Here is a 21,607-nt window from a genome sequence, read left to right as displayed (position 1 = left end):
AGACAGAAACTCTGCAGGGCTGCGTTCTGCTTTGGGTCCCAGCTCCTGGCTTGTCTGGCTTCTCCGCCCTCCACCTCCCCGTGTGGTTGTCCCCCCACCCTGCACCGAGCCTCCCTGTCCCCCCACCCTGCACCGAGCCTCCCTGTCCCCCCACCCTGCACCGAGCCTCCCTGTCTCCCTGCTGCCTTTCAAGATTCTGTAATTCCTTTGGGCCCAGCTCCAGTTCTGCTTTTTCCATGAAGCCTTTCCATGTTTCTTTCTTCCCTTTCAGGACAGCTATTATAGATGGGGTGCTATTTGGACTTTTTATTGAATGAAGATCACATATTGCTGAAGGTACCTAAAATTTTTAAAGTGTACAGTCAGAATCGATTTTATATTTCTTTCATAAATAAATCATGTTCCAGGATGACATATAGGGGGAAGTCTGTGCTTAAATTAATGAGGGCAAAGAAATAAATCTTCTTGAAAATAATCCATGTGGTTGTTATGCCATTTAAGTTAGGGAAGCTTCTCAGCAAAGTTTAGCACAGTTAGCAGTTAAACAGCATTTAAGAGGTGGATGCACGCTCCACTTCTGCGTCCAGAGTCTTAGGTCACCAAAACTGCCCTGTCTTGTGCTTGTGGCATGGCCATCAGGCATGGCAGTGTGGGGCTTGGCGAAAGGTGCCCTCCAGCCAGGTGCTTCCACTGGTTCTGCTGCCTCGTGGTGTTACCTGTCATCAGGTGCCCTCAGAGCTCCCGCATGAAGCTGCTCAGTGTGGCTTACATACGCTGCCTTTTGGAAACATCGTCTTCCCTCTGGTAATCTACATTCAGAAACCCATCAGAGGTAAATCTGACTGAAAGTGATTTATTTTCAAAGCCAAGTTTCTTCAAAGGTTTGTCAGTGAATATTCAGAGTCAAAGGTTGCTACGTGGAAGTGAGGTCAATTGCAGGCCTTTGACCATTGAATTGGACTTAGGTAGTCAGTGGGGCTGGGGGGTGGCTTAGGACAACTTATGCGTGAGGGAGAATAGTCTGTGCGTAAGGGAGACTTTGAGTTTAGGATGGCAAATTAGGACAACAAAGTTCTTGTGTGCTCAACTCTCCCAGTCCATCTTTGCCAAGATCTGCCAGTCCTTTCTGAAGGGGTAGAGGGAAGCTATGATGCTCTTTCTTTTATCTAACTGGTAAAAATTTATTATAAAATGCAAATCTTTTGGCTAGTTCGGCATTGTCAGGGCCTTGCATTTTATCTTTTCACAGAAGCGTGCTCGTGACTAAGCATCTTCACCGCAGCGGGATAATGATATTAAACAGAGAAGTGGAAAAGAGACATCAGGGAATGAATGGTTCAGTAATTTATGGTACATCCTATTGTAGAATATTGTTCAAACGCTAAAAAATGAGGTCTATTTGTATGTAGAGATGTGTAAAGAGGACCGGAGCATACTGTAAGAAAAAGAGCAAGACGCAAAATAACGTATACAAGCAAACCTTGTTCTGTTATGTTATCTTTGTTGTGCTTCACCATACGTTGTGTTTTTTACAAACGGAAGGCAAGACCCTCCACCAGCAAAAAACATTAGGGCTCATTTTTTTTGGTGGTCTGGGGCTGAACCCACAATATCTCCAGGTCTGCCTGTATACTACGAGCTACTTTTGTTCAGAAAAAAAATCATGTATATGTACATAGAATATGCTTAGTAATAATAATAGATGCTATTCATTAAACTCTTATTCTGTGCTGCCGCTATGCTTATTACTCGCATACCCAAATGATCTCGCTTAGTCCTCACAACGATGGCTATGAGGTAGGTACGCATTTGTTTAATTGCTTTACAGATGAGGAAACAACAGCCGGAAGAGGTTGTAAACCTACCCCAGGGTGCACAGTAGATTAGACCCAAAACTGGGACTCCAGCCTGAAGCCGGCATCCAGCCGCTGGCTGTGGTGGGCTCCTTGTTAACAAGCATCTGCTGAAGGAATAGAAGGTGGCCTAGGATTTATTTAGTAGGGATGTCATATGAGACTCATACACCGGATCGGTACTGAACTAGGTGTCTTCCCGATCCTTCCCTCACTCTGAATTTGTGTTTCTGAAAGTGCCATTTCTCTGTATAGGACACCCCCTCCCCCACCCGTGATGCTGCTATTCATTTTGGAATTCAGAGGGCGGTTAGGCTGCTTTGTTTTCCAACTTTTTGCTTGCTCTCTGAACCTTGATGAGTACTTGGTACTTAAACTTCACCTTGCTCTTGAAGCAAATTTAGAGCATAAAGGCTACATACAGTTCTAACTGCTAGGGTAACCTAGGTCTGCAGTTCACATTAAACATTACCTCATACTGCCTCCAGGTTGGGAACCAATGTACCCAGAAGAAATTTATAAAGACACAGAGATGTTGAAATATTTTAAGTGCAAACAGGATTCCTGTGTGCTGGCAAGGACTGGGCTATATCGTCTAAAGTCCCTATTTGAGTCCTCGTATTGCCATCCCTTCCCAGGGGGCTTTTCCTCTCGGAATTTTTAGCAGTGTGTATCTGAGCATTCCAGCTCACTCATTGTTAAATGCCACTGATTAAATATGTATACGTAAAATATCTAACATTATCCAAGAAGAGGTCACTTCAATATAGCTTAATTGCTGAAGGGACAGTGCTGCTATGCTGATCAACTTGCAAAACAAGATTTAGAGCTGCAGAAAAAAAATTTAAATGTTCATGTTATAAGTACGGGGGGATTTGGTCACCAGAATTGTTCACTGGGGCTATTACATCCTACATTTTGCTTCCCACAGTCCACTCTTTGATTCACCAGGTTTTGGTTGATTACTTTTTATTGCTTTCTAGTGGGAACTGGTTTCTCCACCCATTCTCATTCTCTGTGATCTCAATTCCCTATTGTTCCTTGGGCCTAAGGATGCAGCTAGATCTGGGAGTGGGAGAGAATGAAGTGAGAGTTACTGTCATTTAGTGCATGAATTGGTTAAAGATATAATCCTGTCTACTTCTTTGCTTGGTCAAAGCACAAATAATGCAGGAGTTATGTGAGCGGGATGTTTATCAAGTATATAGGACTGAATATGTACAAGTTTAATTTAGCATCTGGAAGCTTTGGGAAACTGAACTCTGACAATTTCCCTGTAATGAATCTGTCTCTCAAGAGTCCTTTTCCAAAAATCATTGTTCTCTGTAATCTTTCTAGACACTTTTTTTTTTAACATTTTGCTTCTTTTTTTTTTTTTTTTTTACTCCCGCCCCCCATCCCAGAACAATGGAGACAACTCCTGGGATCTAAAGCTGGAGAGTCTAAAGCTGGGTACTCTTGTCTTCTTTGTGGAGACATTTATTTACAGCCCAAATGGTAAGAATCCAGGATCCTCCTCCTTTTTCCTCTGCCTGAAAATTATAGAACCATTTACCTAAATGTTGATCAAGGATCAAGATGAGCAGAAGCCTTAAGCTGAAGTCTTGTGAACCAGGGCAGTTCTAGGTTCTCAAAGTAGGAGGACTCTGCGTATCTGAAAAGCAGCAGAGGGCACTGGGCATTGGTGTGGTGAAGGAAAACACTTAGAGAGGAAGACACCGTGAAAGAGGAAGTGTGAGGCACTGAGGACAAATTGTATGCTCTTTACATTGCTTGGTACTTTTCAGCAACAGTTTATCTAGACCAGTGCTTTGTGTGATGTTGAGAAATGTTTCCTTTTCTTTTTTAAAAAAAATTATTGGGGTGACAATAGTTAGTAAAATTACATAGATTTCAGGTGTACAATTCTGTATTACATCATCTATAAATCCCATTGTGTGTTCACCACCCAGAGTCAGTTCTCCTTCCGTCACCATATATTTGATTTTGCTTCTTAATGTGACTGCCAATGTCTTAGAGAAGTTGACAGTTTAGGTGATTTCTATTAGCAGAAAAATGTGGACTCAAAAGCTTTTCCTCCACGAAGAATCTGTTGTGTAACATGTAAGTTGACTCAGAGTACATACAGGTACATGCTCTGACCGAGAGGGTGATAGAACGGGAAAAGCAAATCCAGACAGCAGGTGGGCGAGGAGGGGGCGCCCAACAGCAAAGGCCACTCTGTGTTGCAATCTTAGCCCAAGCATCTTTCTGGAAAAGAGTTTTTTGCTGCCTGTTTATATTCCTGGGTAACCATCGCCCCCCCCCACCCCCCAATGTAGGATGTTAACCTTGGAACAATATGGAGATTAGCTACAGAGCTGAAGAAAAAATCCCAAAGGAGCTTTAGTTTCGCAGTCTATACAGCCTTCTTTCCCATACACTGACCAGATGCTTAGGGCTTGGGAAATCAGAACTAAGGACTAAAATTCCTCAAGGTAAGAAGACACGCCCCCCCACCCCCACCCCCACCCCCGATCCCCCACCCCACCCCCGCGAAATGGACTCCTCCAATTTTCTCACATGATTCTGCAGGCACTTTCACTTTTGCATATATAGGAGTCACTCAGGAGCAAGCTCTGACCAGTCAGAGGGAGTGACACATCTAGGTTCAGTCCCTCCCTTCTCACCCATCCTCACCTTACTCTTGAATGCTCGCAGGCAGTTCGGCAGAAGTGATCCCTGTGGTTCTGCCAAAGACAAGCCTGTTGGGTTTAAAGAAAAAAGAACAAAAACCAACTTGAAGTCACAACATTAAAATTGTTGCCTTGAAGAAACTGAGTGGAGAAGTGTGAAAAGATGAATGGCCCTGTGGATGGCTTGTGTGACCATTCTCTAAGTGACGATGGAGACTTCATGTTCACATCGGAATCGGTAGGAGAGGGGCACCCAGGTAAGTCCTGCACCATGGCGACCTGCACCGAGGGAGTCACTTTTTCTAGACATCTTAAAACAATTTGTGTTCGTTACTATAAGGGATCTCTGGAGGAACAGTATGAAGTATTTTTCAGTCAATGTGTAGCTTTGTAGAACAGTCTCTCATTATGCAAATGATAAATTGTAAGTTACTGAAGCCAAGGGTCCATGCTGCTGCCACCAGCGGCACCTCAGCATGGTGGGGCTGCAAAGAGAACATGCAACTGGTTGGCTGAATATACCACGCGTATAAAATGTGTCATCAGATATGAACATTTTATATATATATATTTTTGAGTAAAACTTTTATTTATTATCAATGAGCAACTTAAGTCAACAGAGAATATTCCCTCAAGACTGTGTGGGTCAGTAGGTTTTGCATGTAAAGTGTGTGTAGTTTAGAAATGGACAGCAGGACATTCTAATAGGTGCTGGGATGGATCTCTAGGTCCTGGAGGTCTCAGATATGCTGTCTAAGAGATGGCTTCCTGAAGAGATAGAAAACACAAGCATTTTTTTGGTAGACTGTGATATGGGGAAATGAGAGAGGCTTCCGTGGTGACATGATCAGAACCTCGACTTCTAGGACAGTGGTTCTCAGGCTTCAGGGTAAAACAGAGTGGTGGGCTCCACCCACGCCCTAAGAATCTGCGTTTTTAATAAGTTCCAGGAGCCACTGCTGCTGCTGGTGTGGAAACCACACTTTGGGAACCACTGTTCTAGGAAAACCCTGGGGGCTAGACACACTGGTTTATGTATTTAAAACCACTTCTTCAAAATTCATTTGAGTATTTGAAGTTTTGGGTAACTCATCACCAAGTCTACTGTTTTCTCACTGTCCTCATCCTTGATCTTCCTCAAAGAGATTTAACTTTCATACCTTGTGACTCAGTGTTAGACAACTCCAGGCACTACACCTTCCACATGCTTTAGCCAGTGGTTCTCAGCTGGGGACGATTTTGTCCCCTTTCCCCCAAAGGCATTTCATAATGTGCGGAGACATTTTTGTTTTCCCAACTAGTGGGGAGGGGGTGAGTGGTGATGCTGACATTCAGTGGATAGAGGCCAGGCATGCTTCTAAACATCCTGAATACACAAGACCATTCCTCTGCAACAAAGCATTTTCCAGTCCCAAATGTCAATAGTGCTGCTGTTGAGAAACCTTAGCTTAACCTGGATTTTGTGTGTGACTTAACCCAATTCAATGTAAACCACCTCTTTCATTGTGCATAACTTTGTAAAGGTTCTAGGTTTACTGTACTTGTAATCTCAGATCCTTTGCTATGTCTGGAACATTCTGAAAAGCTCCATGGCTTATGAAGGCCATCTATCGGTTAGGATTTGCTCCACCTGGAGGGAGTGGGCACTTTGAGACACAGCAGCCAATAGTCCCATCATACACACAGCAGTGAGCTCACTGGACAGAGCATGGACATTCCAGCCAATCAGTTGGATGCTTTGTCTACTTAATGGCAGAACTTCAGGTTCTCCTTTCACTTCCACTGTAAATTAATTGTCCCAGCAAGTCCATCAGTTTCCAGTAAGGCTTTCTCCTTGTCGTTTAAGGGCTGAATTCCTGTCCTCCAGAAAGATAAAATTAATGCTTCTTTTTCAACTTCCAAGAAAACCAACTATTGGCGATCTTAAGGCTGCTAAGTGATAACGAAAGAAATTTTGAAAACCTACAGAAACAATTCCGGAAGGGCCTTGTTAGATATTATTGGAGTCTGCTGAGCACTCTTAATACCCTTGCTCAATGGCAGCTTCATGCCCAATAGCTCTTATTCCATTTCCCTGTGTTGAGAACACGTGACGTGTGTCCTTTAACTAAGCAGAGTCATCCATGGTCAGAGCCTGACGTGGATGTTTGAGCCACAGGAGGCCTTCATTGGGAGGGGTGTGCAGTGGCAACGGATGCACACAAACGGATTTACAACCAGGTCTGCCGCTGGCAGGAGGAGCGAGAGAAAAACTCAGATACATGTTGTTGTTTTTCCCCCCCAGATACATGTTTAACAGCAGTTTCTGAAGGAAAGATTGAGGAGTTTGCATTTAAGGACAGATTAACATTTTTAACTACAGAACTTAATATGCACTTTTGAGAGCAAAACTGCTTGATTCTGGATCTGGATTCTTAATTCTAAAACTTAAAAAAAAGTAAGAGGGACACAAGGAACCTTTTGGAGGTGACGGATATGTTTATTACCCTGACTGTGGTGATGGTAACACGAGTGTATACATATGTCCAAACTCACCAAATTGTACACATTACTTATAGGTAGATTTTTTTGTATACCAATTATATCTCAATAAACTAGAAAAAAACACCTTATTAATCTATTAAGAACAGACTCTCTGGATATTTTGAACACTAAATAAAATATAATATGTGTACATAGATGTCACTTTCATTTCTGAATTTGCGAGCATTGACAGTTCCCATAACCCCAAAGCAAGAGTGGATTTTTCCACAATGACATGAATTGGTCCACATGCACAACCATGTAGAGTTTTTAAGGCAATATAGAATAAGGTCAAATGGCAGGTCATATTGAACTCTTGTCGGGCCCACCTTGACTGAGGAGGTCAAAATAGAACATCTAACCTTCAGGAGGCCGAGTGACTGCGGGATTACCTGGGAGCTGCTTATGGAGATGTCCTGCAAACCAGCGATGATGTGTGGAGGTTCCTAGAGAATCCTCTGGGCGGGGTCGTGGGACTGGGTGTGGTGTTTTATACACTGTGCACCTTATGGAAGCTGCAGGACAATGCATCCTTTTGTCCCTTCTGATTTTACATCTTGGCACCTAATCTTACTGACGTTATTAGCTATTTTAACTTCTATATCCAGGACTTTTCTAGATATTAGTTTTAAAGGGAATATGTTGAGGAATGAGAGACTATTTAGTTAGGAGAGAGAGAGGGAGAGAGAGAAATTGTTTTATACTCTTAGAATTGGTTTTGTAACATATTTATTGCCTTTTTTAGGGACTTGTGTGACTTTATACATTGTCCAAAATTAGACAGAAGCAGGGAGAAATAAAATTTTCTAACTTCTTATATTTAAAAAAGAGTCTCTAATTGTTAGGTAGATTTGATATGTAAACTGACAAAATATCTAATTATTTTAACATTTCAGTTTGTTATACCTAATATCTCTGTGATTCTTACACATGTTTATTTTTGTCCAGATAAGATCTGCGACCAGATCAGTGACGCGGTGCTGGATGCCCATCTCAAGCAGGACCCCAATGCCAAGGTGGCCTGTGGTAAGACACTCCCAAGCCCTTCCTGCAGGAGACCTAAGCGTGCTGAGTTGAGCCCTTTACCTGTGTTGCAGCCCTCAGCACAGAGGAGGTGATCAGGTCTAGCTCTCACTTCACTGAGGGCTTCATGGTGCCGCTGAATCAGGGTCATGGGGTAGGGGTGCGTACCTAGTCTCACTGTCGGTACCCTGTCCTGTCTGCTGCACAGACCAATCTTTTCCTCTCCAGTGGCACTCGAACCCCTGTATTGCAGACTATTGGGGCCCTTGCCCCTCTGAGGGTAGACGTCACCCTGAAATCTTTGTAAATAGCTGGAGAGAAGGTTGGCCTGATTCTTTGCTTAGGGTCCCGCTCCCGAAAGCCTCCAGTGGGGTTGCAGCAACAGGGGATGGGAGAGCTTCACATATGTTGACTGCACTCTTTATGATAACTATGTACAACCGTTGTCTCATTTAATCTGGTCTTGTTATTATCTTCATCTAACATTTGGGGAAACAGACATAGGCTAAATAAGTTGTTCAAGATCACACAAGTAGTAAGTACTTGGTGTGAAAATTCAGGTGTGACCGGTTCTTTCCAAAGCGTAGTTCTCCAAGCAGCATTTGAAGGTGGCCAGCAACTGTGCTGGAATTTACTCTTTTTATTAGCTTATTAGTTTCTGCCTGGAATCCATTCCTGGTAAGGTTCCTCTGAGTCTCTTTACCGGCCCTGGGAGAGGTGTAGCCATTGAGCTTCCCTGTGCTGGTGTGTGGCTACTGCCTTTTCTCCTTCCCTTCCAGAGACGGTGTGTAAGACAGGTATGGTGCTGCTGTGTGGGGAGATCACCTCCACGGCCATGGTGGACTACCAGCGGGTGGTGAGAGACACCATCAAGCACATTGGCTACGACGACTCTGCCAAGGGTGAGGGCCGGGCCCCGGGCCGGAAATATATGCTGGTCTCCTGAGAGAGCCCTCAGTGCTGGGTCCCACCTGAGGCTCTCGGTCTTCTGGAAGCACTGGGGGCTGGGGGGGGAGGGGCATTCCCAGGCCCACCTATCAGGGACCAGGCATCAAAGTCTCTGGCAACAGCATGGCAGCCCATATGACAATGCCCGCTGAACCAGCCCGGTCCATCCGTTATTGACTCTGGTCTTATTTAAGGTCCTGCCTTCCTGGAGCTTTGCAGAGAAAGAAGCTGAGTAAAAGGAGCTGCCCTCTGTCGGGGACATGTCCTCTGCCAGGCACTGGTGCTGGTCTCTTTGTAATGTGTCCTCTTCATCATTTGAGGAACTCTGTTGTACTTATGCGGATGAGGAGATTGAGGCTTAGAGATGTAAATGATTTACATAAGGTGACACAGTCAGTGAGTGGCTCCTCCATTTGGGACTCGTATGCTTTCTGCCAAACAGTGCTGCTTCCCGTTGTAGACAAAAAGGTGACCCAGTCCAGAGCCGGTAGCAGGTGAAGGAGGCAGTCTGGCCCTGGTTGACCCCAGTGGCAGGCAATGTGGGAACTTAGACCCCAGGGAAGGGGCACAGGCCCTGGCAGGAATTGAGGAGCACTGTGCTCAGGTGGGGGTGAGAGCTGGAAAGAACTGAGGGCCTGACATTGCAGGATTGTCACCTGTTGGCTGTGTAACTTTCGCGCAATCGTCATGTGCTGGCCGTGTGACATTTGTGCTATTGTCACACGTTTGCCGTGTGATGTTGGCACAATGGTCACGTGGTGCTTTGAGACAGTGCCGCCAACGTCACGTGCCGAGCTGATCCATGTGCCTGTGCCAAAAGGGTCACCGTGCACTGTGATGGCCACTGCAGCAAGGACCCCGGCTCACCATGGCTCACTGCTGTTTGCTGTACACCTGCTGAGTTCACTGCCCTTTCCAAGCCCTGCCTCTCCCTGTAGCCCCCTAAACTCTGTTTTTCCAAATCACTTGAAGCCCTTGATTGACTTTCAGCACTAAGAAGATTCATTATTTAGACAGGGTGATTAGGCAAAATGCAAAATGTTTAATGCAAAATGGGTGAGTTCTTGGCAGCTGTCCAAGGATTGTTCACTGGTTTGTACATTCACAAGCATTCCCTGGGAACAGGAGGCAGCAGAGGACAGAGGTGACCTGATGCTCCTGGAGTAGGGTCATTTCCTGGCATCAAATGATGCAGCATGAGGTACCCAGCAGGGAGTTGATGGCATAGTGTGCAAGGAAGAGCTGCGGGACGGTCCAGGGACACTTACTGAAAGCTGGTCGGCTTGGGGTGTGGAGAAGAGGAGACAGAGGAGGAGCTAGAAGGCAGAGACCTAGTGGAGGGAGAAGAGCATGTCACGTTTAAGGCCAGACCCAAGTTCACATTGGCTGAAGGAGTCCAGCTCGCGGGGGCTGGGTGGAACTGAGGAGCTCAGTTTTACTTCGTTTGGCAGTAGGACCCCACTTGAAGCATGTATGTAAACAATAGATTACATCTGGGTTTGTTTGTTCTTTGTTTGCTTTAGGAAGCCCACTCTGGCAGCACGAGTAAGAGAATAGACTAGAAGGAAGAAGAGAATAGACTAGAAGTCAGCAGGACAGTCATACTTGACCTTGTCGGGGGGAACTCTGTGCACTTTGGCTTTTTATTCACACATCCCTGCAGCTGAGCCCTGCACAGTTGGAGGACCGACAGGGAGAAGAATGTGCTGTCTGCATAGCACTACCTCCTGGGACACCTTGGGCTGGGCTGCTGCGAGCCCAGATTCCCTGGCCGGTCCCCAGGCCGCTGCCCGGCCTGGGAGCACCAGCCTCCACCTCTGTGCCTGAGCTATGGGGAGGGGCAGCCCGGCGGCAGCCTCCTTGGCTCCAGGCCCTCAGGATCACATCTCAGGAGCAGAGGCCTCTCTGAATAGTTCGCGTTCAGTACGTTTAGTACACCGTTTCCTTGACTTATGATGGGGTTACGTCCCCATAAACCTGTCATAAGCTGAAAGTATCCTAAGTCGAAAATGACTTAGTCCACCTGACCTACAAACACCATAGCTTAGCCTGGCCACTTAATGTGCCCAGAACACTCACATTAGCCTGCAGTTGGGTAAAATCACCTCATACAGTGAATCCACGGGAGAGTATGTGTTGCTTACCCTCGTGATCGCGTAGCCGACCGGGAGCTGCGGCTCGCTGACACTGCCTGGTATCACAAGAGAGGACCCTACTGAGTATCGATAGCCCAGGAAAAGAGCAAAATTCAAAATCTGAAATACAGTTTCTACTGAATGTGTATCACTTAGGCACCATTGTGAAGTCAAAAACTCCTGAGTCGGACCATCATAAGTTTGGGGCCGTCTGTACTTGGGTTCGGCTGCACCTGGGCTTCTGAATGGCAGTGTTAGAAGGACCCTGGGTTTTCAGTGCAGTGATTTTCAACCTGGGTGTTGGGAGGTGCCTCTGGGAGGGGCTGCGGGGGCAAGGCCAAGAGTCACCCACCTGCTCTTCAGCCAGAGCAGCCATACTGTTATCTGGTTTCTAGACTGCAGTTCTGTGTAGGCTGTATATTTCTAATCAAGGTATAATGTAATACAGTGAAATGCGCGATGGAGGATTTTCTGTGACTGAAGAGTTCCAGATGGTGGTAAGGATGCATAGCATCCTGGGCCTCAGCTCTGGGCCCAGACAGAGCCCAGCTGGTTAGAGACCATGCACACCACCACTAAATGCCATGTCCGGAATGAACAGTCCCCCAGGTAGCTTGCAGCCACCTGTGTCCTCCATGTGCACCCACTCAGGCCTGCTTTCCCTTTTCCCTAGGATTTGACTTCAAGACTTGCAATGTGCTGGTGGCTCTGGAGCAGCAGTCCCCAGATATAGCACAGGGTGTCCATCTAGACAGAAACGAAACGGATGTCGGTGCTGGAGATCAGGTGCGTGAACACTGAGCGTGGGCGCTGGGCCCGGGGGGCCAGTGTGGCGCATCCTGGCTCTGACATGTGCTGAGGAGCCAGCTGGGGCAGCACCTGAACAATGGCTGAATCACACTGGGGGTGACCCCTCCTCCTAGAGGAACGCCGGAGTGGGGGGGGGGGTGCATGCCAAAAGTTAGCCGGGTATCCCTGCTTCAGGGCAGCGACTTAGGGCTGTGGAAGGCTGTGGTCCTGATGCCAGTTTGGGCTCGTCTGCCCCTCCTGGAGCGTTGGGCGTGAGGGACCATGTCTTCCCTTCCACAAGCACCCAGCGCAAATGTTGCATGCAAGAGGCACCCAGTACAGGTTGGAGAGCAGCAGAATTTTAGATCTGCAGAGCGCTGCCTGTGTCTAAAGTGGATGTTGCTCCCTCCGCCCTCTGCCCTGCTCCAGGGTTTGATGTTCGGCTACGCCACCGATGAGACAGAAGAGTGCATGCCCCTCACCATCATCCTTGCTCACAAGCTCAACGCCCGCATGGCGGACCTGAGACGCTCTGGGGCCCTCCCCTGGCTGAGGCCTGACTCGAAGACTCAGGTCAGTCTCTTCCTTTGCCCTCCTGTGTCTGGGAGCTCCAGGCACACACTGTGAGCGCCCCCAGATCCTCTTCGTCCTTGTTAGTGTCAAGATCGAAACGTTCAGTCTGGGCACTCAAAGAATTGTTGATTTTGATAAAAACTATTTATTTGAAAAATCTTCAGCTCTAGATGCTTTCTGCCCCCATTTTATTATGAAAAATTTCAAAAATACCAAAAACTGGGAAGAACAGTTCTAGATTTTTTTTTTTTGGGGTGGGGGGGGCTTCCTTTGCATGTGTTGATGCTGGTAATGCGATTCCCCAATTCCTGCCACAAACTTACTTCTTAACTGGCCTCAGACTTTTGGTCACTGCCTTGCCACATCCTGAGCACCACATAAACAAAGGCCATCTGCCTCTCAGTGGGGCCCTTCTTTGCTTCTCATGAAACCACTTTATCTATCCTGTTTCTGCCTCTCTGTCCCCTTGGGCCCTGACCTCTCTGTTCCCTGTGGTGTGGAAAGGCCGGCCGTGATGCAAGTGTAGCACACCTGGGGTCCTGCCCGCCTTCACTGCCCACGGCCTGCCCTGTTTAATCCTGATTCTCTGATGGCCCCTTTCCTTGGGGCTTCCATCCCTGGCTCCTCTTCCACTCCTAACAGGTTCTTTGCACTTCTAAACACTCTGTCCCCTTCTACCCACGCTGGTGGATCCAGTTTTCACCTCCGCTCACTCAGCTCCCAAACTTTCCCCCTGCAGGCCTCTACGAATCGCCAGCCCCATTTCTCATTCATCCTACAAACAAGAGCCCACTGTGTGCCGCCCACTGTCACCTCCTATTGGGCTGAAGGGAGTGTGCTGGAGTGCCACCTTTCACCCCGTCCTGCTCAGTGCCTCTGTCTCCACTCTGCCTGTGCCCCCGCCCCCATAGAGCATCCCTCTGTTCCAGCCCATTTCCCAGGCCAGGGCCAGGATCAGTGCCAGTCCCACCCAAGGGTTTTCCCTGTCGGGAAACTCCAGTTAATCGCTTTGGGCTTTACTTCTAATTTTCTAATGTCCACACAGAATTTTCTGTAACTTTCTGCTTCCTGGGAGGCAGGGGGAGGAACCTCACTTGAATTCTGGTATTCAGAGCCTTTTATGGTCTTCCAACATTACCTTCCCCTGCCTCTCCTCCCTCAGTCTTTGTTTAATCTGTATTAGTTCACTCGTGTTCCCCTAGTTTCTTGGTGCTTTGCCCCTGTGCTTACACTCTGAACCTCACTTGCACTCTCTCTGGTTCCTATCTGTCCATCAGTGGTCAGGGAAGTCCCCACCTCCTCATGGTTTCCCTGGCCACCAGCAAGAAGTGCCTTCTCTTGCCCCCGCAGTAGGAGTTCTGCTCATGTGGTTTTATAGCTCAGCACAGTGCACGTGACTCATCCCTTGCCGCAGCCACAGACATGCACCCTCCTCACCCCAAGTGTGAGGCCACACAGGGCAGAGGGTCCATGGTGGCTGAACCTGGGGCAAGGAAGCACACTTGTGGCCTGAAGGAAACCCTTCCTTGGGGCTTCTAGTGTCATCCACGTGCCCCACACTGGGGTGGAATCGGCAGCATTCCTCAGCTGTTCTTTGAGGTTGTGGGGCAGGAGAGCTCAAACGCGAAGGTTGTGATGGTGCCAGATCAACGGGGCACGCAGATGTTGGTATGCCCTGCCCATCCTGTATCCGAGCTGTACTGTGGGGCAGAGATTCACAGAAAAGGAAATCCCAGATAGAACAGGGATGGGAGGAAGTGATGGAGTGACTGAGCTTTTCTTTTCCTTCTGTGAGATGAGGACTGGAACCCACCTGTTGGCCCAGCTAAAACAGGGAAGATTCTCTTTTTGCTCTGTAATAGGTTTCCCAGTCTAAACGCAGCCAGGGGTGGGGTAGGCTCGCTCAGGGTTTCCCTTTCTGCAAGGATACACTGAATTCTCTTAAAAATGCTACTTTGGAGACCGGAATCAGCCTCGCTCCCCTGCCACAGGTGGCCCTGAGCCGGCTGGCACGGCAGCAGAGAGGGTGAGAGGGTGCGGGTGTGGGTCTGCTGACAGACCTCTCCCAGCGCCTCCACAGAGCGGCTCACTGTGGGAACGGGGCACCGTGCCAGGAGCAGCTGCTACACCTTCTCTGCACCCTATTGGTAAAGGATTTTCATCATCTAACCAGTGTTGACTGTGAACAGGATGAGTCTTTCCACCTGAACAAATTCTTGCTGCTGATATGGAGACCTGAGTGGCAGCATGATGGCTATTTTTGTACCTGGTCGGAGTTATGTTTTCTGTGGTATACTTTGCCCCACATCTTGCTGACACAATGAGATAAGAGCGATGCTCGGAGCCCCTTGCTCGCCACAGCTCTGTGGTTCTGCCCAGATGCTCCTTGGCCTTTGTGGCAGAGTGGGAGGTGAGGGAGCAGGGGCAGTGGGGACAGGCCTCAGCAGCTGCTCAGAATGCGCGACCTTCTCCTGAGGCCTCACGGGGCAGATCTGGTCCCAGAGCCAGCCGCAGGGTCGCAGCTCCCGCTCGCACAGCCCGGCCGGCTGTAAGGGTTGTTCTCAGTCCACAGATGTCAATGTGCATCTGCCCGTCTCACTAGGACCAAGCACCATGTGGGCAGGGTCTTTTCCCTCCTTCTCCTGACCCCACCCTGTTGCTCTTTGGACCAGGAAGTACACACAGTAGGAGTTCTGACACAAATCCAGTGTTTGATGGCTATTTGAGGGGCCTTGAGCAGGCAGAGACCCTGCTTCAGGAACAGCTCCAGGAAGGCACGGCTTGCTGTCCTGTGGTCCTGTCGAGGCCCTGGGGTACGGGGCAGTGTGGTGCCTGCCAGCCAGGGTCCCCACCAGGGCCACCAGCACAGTTGCACTCCTGCAGGCCCCACACACCCCATAGCCCCTCCAGGCGCTGCTCTTGTGGGTCCACACTGCCTTGAGTAGCAATGGGGCCTGTGGCTCCAGCGTAGCCCTGAGGGTTTTAAGTGACAGCCTTCTGCTGGGCAGAGCCCCAGCTACCAGGCCACACAGCTCCAGGTCAGCCCAGCTTCACCGGCTATGTGACCTTGACCAAGGCATTTATGTTCTCGAACTTCAGTCCCTCGTCTTTAACATGGGGCCAGTAACAGCTTCTCATAGCTTTTGGCCTGGTTTCTAGCATATAGCACTCATGCAGTCAGTTTCTTTTCCCAGCCTCGCCTTCCATCCTTCCCGTCTTCTTCCCCCTCACAATGCAAGCCCAGGGTGCCTAGGCCGCCCTCCTTTGTTACAATCAGACCAGGCTGTGACATCGAGCTCTTACACTCATGGAGGTGTCAGTAAACAATGGGGGAGAAGCATTTTGTCTGTGCTGCTGTGGGAATGACACAAACTTTTGGATCAGGCAGAGCAGGGTTTGGCCCTTTGGCTTTTCACTGACCAGCTTGTGACTTCAGACAAGTTGTTTCACTTCTCAGAGACTTGTTTTTCTCATTTATAAAGGTGGAGATTATAATACCTATCTTGCTGGGGTGGCTTAAACATTAGTTGGTCGTGCATAGAATGGACACAGAACTTACCCACGCTGGTGGAAATGACCTGCCAGGGTACTGCGGGCAGGTTCGAGCCCTCAAGATGCTCTCTGCTTTTCTTTCATTTACCAAAACTCCCAGAGCTGGCAGCTCCCTCCCTCTCAGCCACCCTGGTCTCAGTCTTCTCACCCTGTCCTTACAGCCGGCAGGTCCTCTGGCCCAATGTGCTTCTACACTCGTCCACCGAGGGGCTGGGACAGCTGGCAGGTAGCCTGTAGACTCGTAGGTCCTTGGTAGGAGCCAGGATAGTTTGGCCCTGGGCCATAGAGGGTCAAAGGGGGCTTTGGCCAGGGGAGAAGGAGAGAAGTCTGGTGGGTCACAGAGAGAAAACCCTGAGGCTCCACGTGGCACTGATGGTGGTCACAGGTGGGAACAGCTTGTGTCATGCCCAGTCATCCTGTGGCACTGGGCAACTATGCAGATACCAAAATGTCTCCGATTAAGTTTCCTGAAGGCCCTTTGAGGACGCATCCCCACCCCCCCACCCCCACCGGGGCCCATGGGAGCCCTGCCGGCCTCCTGGGTGTCTGTGCCGGGCAGCTCCGGGCAGGGCCTCACGGCGTCTCCTCCTGCCTCTGACAGGTGACAGTGCAGTACACGCAGGACAATGGCGCTGTCATCCCCATGCGTATCCACACCATCGTCATCTCCGTGCAACACAACGAGGACGTGACACTGGAGGACATGCGCAAGGCCCTGAAGGAGCAGGTGATCAAGTCTGTGGTGCCGGCCAAGTACCTGGATGAACACACCATTTACCACCTGCAGCCCAGCGGGCGGTTTGTCATTGGCGGTCCCCAGGTACGCCCTGGTCTCTGGATGAGGCCCTGGTTGCTGATTGGGGTTGCTGACCTCCTCCAACACAAAGACTGCAGGAGGTGGCTTTGTGTGACTCAGCCATGTCTGGCCCTGGGTGACACGTGCAGTCAGATCACTCTCTTTTGGGCCTGCTGTGTATCCGTCAGTCCCTGAGGAATTGGGGACATGCCCCCAGGATTCTCCCACTAGGGCTGCCTGGCCCTCCCACTCCAGACAGCTCACACTGGATGGCAGACTTGCCCAAGCAGCTGCTGCCTCACCATCGCAAATGCCTGACCTTTACCAGGTGGCGCTTACCAGGTCTTTGCCACAGGTTACCTTCCAGCCCTGTAGGCACCTGCTACCCCTTCCGCCTGTGCCACAGGAATGAGGAAGTGGAGACTGGCATAGTACCTCTGAGATGCTGCTGACCACTGCCAGGGGACCTCAGCTGTGTTGCCACAAAGCAAAGTCCCCATAACAGGTCCTATAACCAAATGTAGCACAGAAACACTGGATGAAGCAAGGGTCAAGCTTATTGTATTTTCTTGCAGGACCTCTCAAAGGCTAGACACATGAGTGTGAATTGTGAATCTCTAAACAAGGGTCTATACTATGCACTTTCCTCAAATCATTGAACATAGCGTCCCTGCCCCCTTTTAAAACATCTTTATTGACTGGTACTGCACAGAGCAGACCCTTGAGGAAAAGGACAATGTGGTGTTTCCTGGGTAGCACCAGTAAGGGCCACGGCTCAGGCAATACTGATTACGGCGCAGTTTCTTCCTGCAGTTGGATTTCCCTGTTACGATTGACTCATAAAAACGAAGGCATTAGGAGCAGCTCTGACCCCAGCTGGCCAGTCATTTGTGCTTTCTGATGAGGCTCTGACAGGTTACCTGACTTCTGTAACTGGTCAGTGATTGAACTGGGATTAGATCCAGGGTGTCTGGCAGACTCCTAGCCAAAGAGCCTTTGAAACATGTCCTCAGGCAGCTTCAGGGTACGTTTTCCAAGTAGCAGTCCAGCAGCCATCACAGTGCTTCAGCTGGCACCTCCTCCCAGCTCTGGGGTGAGGAGGCTCTGGTTTCCATCTCCCCACTCTGTTCCTTTCCTTCTGCAGGGGGATGCGGGCGTCACTGGCCGTAAGATCATCGTGGACACGTACGGTGGCTGGGGGGCACACGGTGGTGGGGCCTTCTCCGGGAAGGACTACACCAAGGTGGACCGCTCTGCGGCTTATGCTGCCCGCTGGGTGGCCAAGTCCCTGGTGAAAGCAGGGCTCTGCCGGAGAGTGCTTGTGCAGGTGGGTGGGACCCCACCCCACTCTGACCCCACCAGCTCTGCTGGCCAGGCCACACACTTTGCCAAAGGATGTGATTCCGTATGTGTAGTGTTGGGAACGGTGGCCCTGAAAACCTGAGAGAGGGAAAACAAAATCCTTCAGGGAGAAGGGCATGTATAGAAACTGCCCTCTACAAAGACGACAGGGATTTCTAGGCAGACAGATGGTGGGAGTGTGTTGGGCAAGAGATGTGTGGTTCCAACTGCCCTTCCTGAGGATGTGAAACTTTCTGTGAGGGGCAGAGCCCTGCACAGTGGCTTCGGTCCCTGACTCTGGTCTCTTCTGGAAGGTTTCCTACGCCATTGGTGTGGCTAAGCCCCTGTCCATTTCCATCTTCACTTACGGAACCTCTCAGAAGACAGAGCGAGAGCTGCTAGATGTGGTGCATAAGAACTTTGACCTTCGGCCTGGCGTCATTGTCAGGTAAAAGTTGGCAAGACATCCTTCCTCCCTCACCCTGATGCTTAACCCAACTGCAAGGGAAACAGGAAGGATTTTCAGCCTCCCTGAAGCACGAGGGTCTGCAAACTCTGGGCCCAGCACAGGGCACGCCCCAAATGCAGGATTCCGGTTTTCAGGTTGAAGGGGCTGCGTACCATCCCGGCTGGCCCAGCAGACGCTAACTCCAGGTGGGGAGGAAAATAATGATAAGGCTGAATGGCTGAGAATTGAGTCGGCAAACCCAGTCCCATTTCTTCTTGTTTCTAATGCCATCTCTGCTTCCTGGAGCCTGGCCACTTGACGTTGGTCTGGGCCAGGTCCGTGGAATACAGAGGAGAAAGGCACCTCAAGTATAGAGTGCAGTCCTGGTTCCTGGTTCCTGTGTGGTCAGGCTGTCCCTGAGCCGCTGAGCCTGCTTCCCAAGAGCCAGTGATTGTCCCCTTCTAAGACATGGCGTGGTGCAGGCAGGGAATCTGGGGGAAAGTGGTGACATTCCACATAGGGACGATCACAGTCTGTTAATTACTCCTGGGCCCAAAATTACAGATAGAAACTCAGCTCCTTTTCCATTAACAATGAGCCTTTCTTCTGCTGGACACGCAGGGATTTGGATTTGAAGAAGCCCATGTACCAGAAGACGGCGTGCTACGGCCATTTCGGAAGGAGCGAGTTCCCGTGGGAGGTTCCCAAGAAGCTTGTGCTTTAGAGCTGGTGGAGCTGGGCCCGGCCTTGCCCCAGGGGCACCTGAGCGGCCACATCCCTCTTCCCCAGGATCCCAACTCTCTGCTCCCACAGACCCCAGGCTGCTGACTGCCCTCCGGGGCATGCCTTCTCCCCCACCCCCAACACCCCCTCCCCCTGCCCTGTCCCATCGCAGGCAAAGCCCTCTGATTTAGCCCTCTGCTGTTGTCATCGTGAATGGCAGGAGGCAGGTGGCTTCCTGGTGCTGAGGGTTTGATCTCCTGAAGACAGTCACTGTGTCCCTCTGCCTCTCCCTTAGACCAAGGGATGTTAATATAGTGGAAAAACCACCTGTCAGGAGTAAATCCCCTTACCTCCCCCATAGCCCGGACCCTGACCAGCTCCCCCCACCCCCCATCCCTAGGCATGTGCCAAGGTCAGCGCGTCTCACAGATCTCAGGGTCTCACAGGACCCCAGCCAGAGCCCTGAGCCAACGCCTTCATAAAGCCTCCCAGGCTGGCTTCTGGCAAGGATAAGGACAGGGGCTTTCGTGGCCTAAGCATCCACAGTGAGCGAGGGACAGAGCTAATCACTGATGTCATTTCTTCTTCACACAACATGATGAGGTAACACCTTTGTTGTCCCCGTTTATAAATGGGGAGACTGAGGCACAGACCATCTAGGTAGCGTCCACAGGGTCCTACAGCCACATGTATTGGGGCCTAGACATGAATCAAGGAGCTTTGACTCAGGAACCCAGACACCACCACCCCTTCCCCCTATCTCGTGCCAGAAACAAATCTGTGCAGTGACAAAGCAGACTGAGGGAGGCTGTGGCCTCTCTCCTAAAGACCTGAGGTTGCTTTGAATTAGGGGACTAACCCACCAGCTCTCGGTGAGCCCTAGGCAGTGAGCTGCAGTCAGGACAGAACCAAAGGTTTGTTCCATTTGCCTCATTTATTTCAGAAGAAAGTTCAGGGTGAGCTGGCTCTCCTGGCTGGGCTGGAGTTTGGAATTAAGAAGCAACCATATAACCCTAGCCCCTGCCCACTCAGGCACATGCATGGCTAGGGTGTGGGGGCCTCTGGAGTAAGTGGCCCAAGTCTGGTCCAGTCCCATCTGGGCTTCCTGGAGCAGCTCATCCTGGCACAGGTGCCCCCACCCCCGAAACAAGGGACTGGAAGCCTGCTCCTTCAAGTCTCTCTCTCGCTCTTTGTCCCCTCTGTGCCCCCTGTAGTCTGCGTGCTGTTGGACTGGCCTCTCTGGAACAGGGATCTGAGGGGCTCACCTACTTATTCCAACAGCACGATAAGTAGGTAAGCCCCTCAGATCCCTGTTCCTGAGAGGCCAGTCCTAAGACACGATATCTAATGTTCAGTGGTGACCCCGGTGGCAGGGCTTGACTCCTAGTGGTGGACAAGTTGGCTGAGATGTCATAGGAGATTCTGCCTTTGCCGGGTGGCTTCTGGGGGATGGGTCTACTCCGGAGGGGCCTGAGGCATCCTCAGTGTGCCAGGGTCTCAGAAGCTGTACATCTGTTCGCCTTTCCATCCATGTCCGGCACCACCCACCTCACCTGTCCTCAGCCTGGGCCTCTGACAGCAGCATCTCTACCTTCTCTCTTGCTCCCCAGACACAGGCTCAGGTGGGGGCCTCCATGGGCCTTGGGAGAGCAGGCAGACTGGACTTCTTTGTGGGGCACACGGTGCTGGTTCTGGCTGGGACAGGAAGCTTCACCTGGGAGCAGAGAGCCTGCGTTCTGGCTCTAGGCCTGAAGCACAAAGACCCTAAGGCTCCTCTTTCGATCAGGGGTGGAAAAAGAAGCCCAAATTACCATATGCTATGGAAGCTCTGCTCTCTCCAGTTACCCAGGAAGTCTCAGGTTATTTTCAGGAGAGGAAGGCACAGCTTTCAGGTGGCTGAGTTCCTCTAATGCGGGCTATATTCTAAGTGAAAATTCAGAATTTAATACTTTCCCCACTCCTAGAGAAACGAGATCTTTTTTCTGTCCACATTGTTTATATAGAGCCTTTATTGATTAATAGTTCCTGCTAGGACAGTGAATAAAGACTCAAGTTGCAAATCTCTGCGCTTCGTTTTTGTCTGCAAACCCTCTGAAACCTTCCCTCTGAGTGGCCTCACCTGATTCTCCCATCCTCCAGCGAAGTAGGTGTCCTCCCCTCAGCGGTCCCCCAAACGGGGGCCTTCTGTTCCCATCCACATGGGGCCCACCCAGCATGGATTGAGGTTT

At 50.0% G+C, this 21,607-nt stretch overlaps 1 protein-coding gene across 1 annotated transcript; it reads left to right on the top strand.

Moving 5' to 3' along the window:
* The first annotated feature begins 4,174 nt into the window (after window positions 1-4,174).
* Window positions 4,175-21,439, top strand: MAT1A (methionine adenosyltransferase 1A). The gene is made up of 10 exons (XM_074339690.1): window positions 4,175-4,785; window positions 8,000-8,077; window positions 8,854-8,976; window positions 11,831-11,943; window positions 12,376-12,519; window positions 16,673-16,891; window positions 18,012-18,194; window positions 18,523-18,656; window positions 19,278-20,612; window positions 20,670-21,439. The coding sequence occupies exons 1-9, from the start codon at window positions 4,692-4,694 to the stop codon at window positions 19,378-19,380; spliced, it is 1,191 nt and encodes a 396-aa protein (XP_074195791.1). The 5' UTR covers window positions 4,175-4,691; the 3' UTR covers window positions 19,381-20,612; window positions 20,670-21,439.
* The last annotated feature ends 168 nt before the right edge of the window (window positions 21,440-21,607 follow it).

The sequence above is a fragment of the Rhinolophus sinicus genome, linkage group LG07, assembly GCF_036562045.2.
Source record: "Rhinolophus sinicus isolate RSC01 linkage group LG07, ASM3656204v1, whole genome shotgun sequence".
NCBI classification, from domain to species: domain Eukaryota; kingdom Metazoa; phylum Chordata; class Mammalia; order Chiroptera; family Rhinolophidae; genus Rhinolophus; species Rhinolophus sinicus.
This window is presented reverse-complemented; position numbering and strand designations above follow the sequence as displayed.